Consider the following 7,406-nt stretch of genomic DNA (forward strand, 5'->3'; position numbering starts at 1 on the left):
TATGAAGCTGCCTTATACTGAACCAGATCCTTGGTCCATTAGGATCAGTGTTATTTATTCAGCCCAGTGGAAACTCTCTAGGGTCTGAGGCAGAGATCTTTCACATCATCTACCATCTAATCCTTTTAGCTGGAAATGCTAGGAATTGAACTTAGACCCTTCTAATAAGCATTGCCATGCAAATGCTTTACCACTGAACCATAGCCTCTCCCTATCTCCTACTTGGTTCCTTTGAGGCCTTAGTTTTTAAGCAACTCTCTATGGCCCCTTCCGCACACGCAAAATAATGCGTTTTCAAACCACTTTCACAATTATTTGCAAGTGGATTTTGCCATTCCGCACAGCTTCAAAGAGCACTGAAAGGAGTTTGAAAGTGCATTATTCTGCATGGGCGGAATGAGCCTATGAGTGTATACACCCTAGGATTCTGAAAGTAAACAGTAGCTAAACAGCAAATTAATAATAAATGTTGCAAAACCGTGTTTATCATAATATATCCTTTCACATAAACATTAGGCAAATCTCTTAACTAAGCTGGATGTGGTCCAATTTACTGTTGTCTTCCAGTACTTTGAAGATTTCTGATCATAAATCAGCATTCACACTTTAACTGAGAACTGACATTTCTGTAACATCAATCATCTTTTGATTTAAAAAAAAACTAGATGATCAAGGTGATCGTTAATATACAGAAAATCCGAAAGTGAATCTAAAATAAAAAAGACTGTATCAATAAAGATGTCCTTTCCAAAGTCAAAAAGTAAATCCTATCCTTTTTTTTCCTTCTAGAGATAAGCCAACTGAAAATTGATTATGTCCTTTAAAATAGAATTCCTCAGTAGCAATCAGAGCTGGTTTAGTTAAATAAAATCAGGAATTAATCTATCCTGGAGCCTAATGCACATGTCTGTACTTCCTCTCATAATCTATAACATAAAAATACAGCTTTCATTTTAGATATAACTTTTCAGCTTTGTAATACTTATTATTTTCAACCCCAGAGGAAGAGCCATGTTGTAGCTGAAACAACAAAAAAATCTTGTGGAACATTAAACACTAACATATTTATTGTGTTATACTGTGAACCAGAATCCACTTCATCAGCTGAATAATGGGCTATATTTCACTTGGCAAGGATATGCATAAAAGGGGGTAAATAAAGGGTCTGAAGAGAGGGTATGATCCCAGTTACAGGCAAGATTGCAGGGAGATACAGTAGCATTCTAAGGCAATGGTGTGTTATATTGCAGACCAGATAAAAACAAGATCCAGTTAAAATAATAATCTGATAGGAGTTGGTTCTCATCTGTTCATGACTTGGCAAAATAAGATGATTAGGATATATTACCCTATAAAAAGTAGCAACTGCTTTCTATGCTGAGCAACAGGCTCCCAGTGCGACTAAGCTCACACATCTGACAGTGGGAAAACAAAACAAAAACTTATTCCAACATAAGCTTTCATGATTAGGGTTGCCAACTAGCACAGCCAATGGAAGACAAGGTTTGGAAAGGGAAGGAACCTCTTCAGAGTACAATGCCATAGAGTCCAGCTTCCAAAGTAGCCATTTTCTCCAGGCTAACTGATCTTTATTGGCCAGAGGTCAGTTGCAATTCCACATCTCCAGGCCCAACCTGGAGATTGGCCACCCAATAATAACTCACAGCTCACGTGTTCATATGTGCTCGGACTCAATGAAAACTGGATGCTATAAGATGCTGGATCCTTGCTTTATTTTGCTTCTAAATACTAACCCAACTGCCCATCTGAAACTGGACCATTCACTACAGAAAGTAATTCTCCCTTTGTTGTTTATGTACACCATTTACCTTACTTTGCCAGTTCAGCAGCAGCAGATGGGGGCAATCCATACCCACTCTGAGTGGATTGTTTAATCTTTTTCCACCTGGGACTTGAAATGTAATGCGGGATACTGGATCTTCAGGCCTCTCTTTGCAATAATATCACCAAGCCCTTTTTCCACTTGTACCCTTGTGTATACAAACTTGCACATATGCACACACACACACCCCTACAGAACTCACAGGGGAGGGCATCTCTCATTCTTTTCCCCAGTCTCACTTCCTTTCCTCTCATCCTGTTTCTTCCACTTGCCTTTCCACCCAAACCTCCACTTTTCCACCCCTCTCCACAACCTGGGCAACTGCTCATTTTCTACCCTCTTCCCCTTGGCCATTCCTTATCGCTACAAAACCTTTTTGTGTGGCAACTCAATATTTTTTGCAGTGTCTACTAGTCATGTATGATTTGCCCATTAAATGTAACCATGCATGCATGTGATGAAGTGGTCTCTGGCTTGTAGAAGCTTCTACTACCATAAATGTGTTAATCTTTAAGGTACCATAAGCCTCTGTTATTCTTTCCATAAATTTTATCTACATAGGTAACAGTTTTTGGAAGCACAACTTTCTGTATAATACCAAATTACGTTGTTAAAATTACTTTTTATGAGATTTTAGTTTCATTATTACTTTGGTGTTGAGGAGCAATATAACAAATTTTCATCTACCAGAGAAAAAGGTGCCCAGGCCAAGCACTGAAATCGCACCTCTGTCCAATAATCTGACACACAGGCTTTCCTAACTTTGCAAATGGTCTCTCCTTTTTCAGACCCCATCCCTCCTCTGCCACACACTATGGGCTTCCCAACCTTTGCAAACAGGTTGTCCTTTCTCAGACTCCTCCCCCTCCCCTCACACACACAGACAGGCTTTTGTACCTTTGCAAATGGGCAGTGCCATACCACTACAAAATGCCCCCCAGTGCCCAGCCCCCCCAAACCCCTACACCCACCATGAAAAGCTGGGCGTAGGGGTGGAGAGAGAGGGGGGGGTGGGCTGGGTGAGCTGAGGCCAGGCAAGATGGCAGACTGTGCAAGGTGGTGAGCCAGGGCTGAGTGAGATGGTGAGGATGGCAGGGAGACACTTGCCAGTTCTCTCGGCCCCTTGCTGTGCAGGGGGCTGCTGCTGTGCAGAGGGTGGCATTGGAGGCAGAGCCACGGCAGGTCCGGTGAGTGGGCAAGCCAGCATGTCAGTGCTGGCAGGCGAGGCGGTTTTGGAAGCGCGGCATACCTGGCCAGGGTGTCACAGAAGGAGAGTGAGGGCAAAGTGCTGGAGGAGAGTCCATGTAGCAGCTGGCACCAGGACTGCACAATCTGGTGGGCAAGTGGAGGCTGGTGGGTTGGAGTGCAGGGACAGAAAGGGGCAGCCAAATGCAAGTGCCCCTTCCCCCAAGATAGTAAAGTTTCCCCTTTCAGTCGAGTCCAACCCTGGGGTACCACTGCAAGCAGAGATTTCATAGGCAAGCCATTTTTGTGGGGTAGTTTGCCCCGGCTATTCTTTACCCCCTAGCTATGTGCTAGGTACTCATTTACTGACCAAGGAATTGATGGATGGCTGAGTTGACCATGAGCCAGCTGCCAGGATATCTGACCCACAGGGGGCTCGAACTCCTGACCGTGTGAGTGGCAGCGCAAGCACTTAACTACTATGCCATGAGGCTCCTTCCCCCCAAGATACGCCCCTGCAAATGAGCTCTCCTTTCTCAAACTCTCCCCCCCCACACACACACACACACAGCGTTTCCTAACTTAACAAACCAACTTTTTTCAGATACCCTCCCCCTACACACAGAGACAGGGCCTACCTTTGCAAATGGGGTCTCCTTTCTAAAACTCCCCCCACCTCATGCACATACACACACAGCCTTCCCTACCTTTGCAAACAGGCTCTCCTTTCTCACTCAGGAACTTTCCAATGGGCTGAAGGTGCTAGACTAGAGCCAGCTGAAGTAGCAGCCACTACTATGGCTCCAGCCGCTGTAAAAGGCAATTCATTTACAAGCCTTGATCACATCAGGACTGACCTGGGGGCTGGGTCTCTCTGGCTGGCTTGCTCAGCTTGTGATAAAGATGTACCAATTGTACTCTGGACTGGGCTATTTCCTGGACTGTCAGTATACACTGATATAAGTGAACTGCCATGCAATGCCATAAAAATAAACAGCTTTTAATGGCAGACAGCTCAATATTCTTGGGGTCGCAACCCAGAATAATGAATATTCATAATTTCTGGACTCTGAAACAAAACTGAACATTAATTTGTACACACTAAAGTCCAGTTACAATCCATTTCTGATTTTACTTTACAGTTAGTTCTGATTATTTCAGTGGAATTGACTTCCAGTTGTGCCTAGGATAGCAGCCTCACAACCCAATCTTCAGTTCCATGAGCAGTAAGACTGCAAGACTGTAGTTTAAATATATGTCCAGATATCTTCTTTGTATATGACCAATTTTGACAGCAATCCATAAGCTGAATGCACATGTGTGCAGCTGATGTGAGCAGGAAAGTTGTTCTTCAGAAGTAAAAATAAACCAACTAAAGTTAATAAATTCTAGAAGACCAAACCAAAACAAGCCAGAAGTATTTCACCCAGCATTTATCTTTAAACTCAACAATATTTAAGCCAATAACTGTAGCAGATGCATTATTTTGGACTGGCAAATGAAAGTGTTGGAATTAATCAAGGTCGCAAAATTATTCTGTTTTGCCTCAGTGCCTTCATTTCTCCCTTAATTAAAACAATGCTATACATGAGCAATATTAACAGGCAAAAATCTCAAAATAGTTGAACACTACGAGGCTAAAATGTTTCTGTGTTTAGGCCTTGTTCTGCCCTATTCTTTGGTATTAAGAAATAAAGGTCATTCTGTAATGGAAGGGCCACCTGGCAACTCATGTGGAAAATAGATGCTAATTATTGTGAGATGTTACAAGATTTTGTAAAACAAAACAAAAAAACCCTGCAAGTCAGTCAAATTCTGAATAGAGTGAGATTTGTTCCAGTTGTCATTATGCACACACAGAATTCAAAAGGAATAGGCCTTTCAGTAACATCTTACTGCAAAAAGAAATGTTCTGGCAACCAAAATACACCTTTCTAGCACCATTTCGGTAACCCCCAGACTTTAAAGTAGTAGGCTATGCCACTGTCTCTAGAGAACAACCCCAGTCCCCTTAAAGCTATTCCAACTCCACTTTTCCAGTCACTGGTTCGGAATCCCTCTGAGAAGCCTCGGTGGACTCTGCCTTGCTTGGCCCCAGGGAATGCTCGGAGCTGGTGCCAGTGGCCGAGGCTTCCAGGTCACCTTCCGGTGCTGCAGGTGGAGAATGCTCCTTGCCGGCGGCCACTCCCTTGGAGGAGCAGACCCTGAAGCAGGACTTGAATACTTGCAGCGAGGCCATGACCAAGATCAGCAGCAGCACCACAGCCAACGTGATCAAGATGAAGACGTAGTTGGAAGACTGTGGGTAAGTCAAAGGCGCCTCGCCTTCAGGGGCGCTGCCATTGGCCTCGGTGGCAGGAAAGGGCACCGGAGAACTGCTCGCATTCCACGGGCTGGTGTTGCCGGAAGGCAAAGCTCCGCCCGCTGTCGGTGTGACGGTGACCAAGCCAGCAGGACCTGCCAGTATTTTCGTTTGGGCCGGCAGGCAGGACCTCTCGTCTGCGGCCAAGCGGAAGCCCCAGGCGCAGATACAGAGGAACGTGCCTTGGGCGTCCAAGCAGGCCGCTGCTTCTGCGCACTGCTGCTTGCTTGGGCTCCAGTAGCCGCTGGGGCAGGAGCAGAGCCCGCGTTCCGCGCCTTCCCAGCGGTAGCCGACGGGCGAGACCTGGCAAGTGAGCCGCGCTTCTCGCATGGGGCACCTGAGGGTGAGCACAGTGCCCGGTGGGCTGAAAGCCAGGTCGGCACTTTGCAAGCGAGAAGGGAGCGTGTAGCGCAAGTTCTCAGCCCCGGGCAGAGGCAGCGCAGGGCACGTGCCCCCGTAGCGGTACTTGCAGATGTAGCCCGGGCTCGCCTTGACGCAAGACCGCTCTTTCAGGCCCCACGGCTGAACGCGGAGCTCCCACGCTGCCACTTGCAGGCCGGCGCATTTCTCCGTGATGCAGGACATGCTGGGTTCCTTCACCCAGGATAGAGTCACCTTGGTCTCGTTCTCCCCGGTTTCCTGAGCCTCCGCGGGGGACCAGGAGAAACCCCGGAGCGGCAGCTCTTGGTAGGTGCACTGTGGAGGCTTCCGCACCAGTCCCAGCCAAAACACAGAGGGGCCGAGCCCGCGGACTGCCTCTTTGAGGAGAGAGAAGATGGCCTGGATTTCGGTCTCTCCGCTTGCTGTGCTCAACGCTCCCCCGTGCAGGGCGCAGGCCTCCTTGGCGCCACTGAAGTTCAGGCTCGCCAGGTGGACGCTGTAGCAGGCCCCAGACCTGTGGCACCAAGTGTGGTCTCTTTGGAGGGGTTCTCCGGGCAGTCCTGGTACGGAGAGCGGCTGCAGGAGGACGAGAGACGCTAGAAGGAGCCCTCTCATCTTGCCTCCAAGCTCCACAATGGGGCGGAGATGGGGTTCACAGGGCAGCCTGGAACGAAGGAGCGACGTCTCGGGCAACTCCTTTTCCTTAGAATTCACATCACAACTCTATCTTTGCCCTCCCAGCCTTCCCTTGGAAGCAGGGAAAGGAAATGTGTTCGCGGCTTGGCTTGACCTTAACATCCGTGATTTGTTGAAAAGCCTGGGAAGGGAGGAATCAATTCTTTCCTTCTCATTCCAGGGAATGTGCGCAGAAATGCCCATGCATGTTAGACGTTAAAAGGTAGAATGAACTTTCAGACCATTCTTTATATAAGAACAGGAAAAGGTAAAACGGATCCAGACGGATCCTCATGAATTCATATGATTTTTCCATTGGAATGAAATGAACTCACCATGAAACTGTAGAGCATGTCTTAGTCTACAGGCAGCACCAAAACAATCACGCATCCCACATTCCATGGCAACGCAGTGGCACAAAAACCTGTTTGCAAAACATGGATCCTCACAGATCCTCATGATTTTTGCACTGTCACCCCAAAATCACCACCACATCACAGCTCAAGCCCTTTGCCACATGTCTGCATAAAACAATCACACATCCCACGCTCCGTGGCGCTGCAGTGGCACAAAAACATGCTTTAAAAGCATGGATCCCCATGGGTCCTCCTGGTTTTTTCACTTGGTCACCCCAAAATCACCACCATATCACAGCTCAAGTACATAGCCACATGCCTGAACACAACAATCACACATACCATGCTTCGTGGCACCGCAGAGGCGCAAAAACATGGTTCAAAAGCATGGAAGCTCATGGATCCTCCTGATTTCCTCACTTAATCACCCATAAATTACCACCAAATCACAGCTCAAGCCATTAGCCACAACTCTGAACACGACAATCACTCATCCCACCTCCATGGCACTGCATTAGTGCAAAAACGAGCAAGAGCCAGATGATTTCAAACAGATCCTTGTGAATTCATATGATTTATAAGAACTTCCACATTTATTCTACAG

The 7,406-nt window shown here is 46.9% G+C and overlaps 1 protein-coding gene across 1 annotated transcript; it reads right to left on the reverse strand.

Annotated features, from left to right (window-relative positions):
- Positions 1-3,904: 3,904 nt before the first annotated feature.
- CLEC14A (C-type lectin domain containing 14A) lies at positions 3,905-6,441 on the reverse strand. The gene has a single exon (XM_048485962.1). It carries the CDS (start codon positions 6,384-6,386, stop codon positions 5,046-5,048), a length of 1,341 nt encoding a protein of 446 aa, XP_048341919.1. The 5' UTR covers positions 6,387-6,441; the 3' UTR covers positions 3,905-5,045.
- Between the last annotated feature and the right edge of the window lie 965 nt (positions 6,442-7,406).

This window comes from Sphaerodactylus townsendi, linkage group LG02 (genome assembly GCF_021028975.2).
Source record: "Sphaerodactylus townsendi isolate TG3544 linkage group LG02, MPM_Stown_v2.3, whole genome shotgun sequence".
NCBI classification, from domain to species: Eukaryota; Metazoa; Chordata; class Lepidosauria; order Squamata; family Sphaerodactylidae; genus Sphaerodactylus; species Sphaerodactylus townsendi.

Bases quoted from the DNA above. Each gene is read 5' to 3' on its own strand.
- CLEC14A (XM_048485962.1), bottom strand. From the start codon at position 6,386: ATGAGAGGGCTCCTTCTAGCGTCTCTCGTCCTCCTGCAGCCGCTCTCC.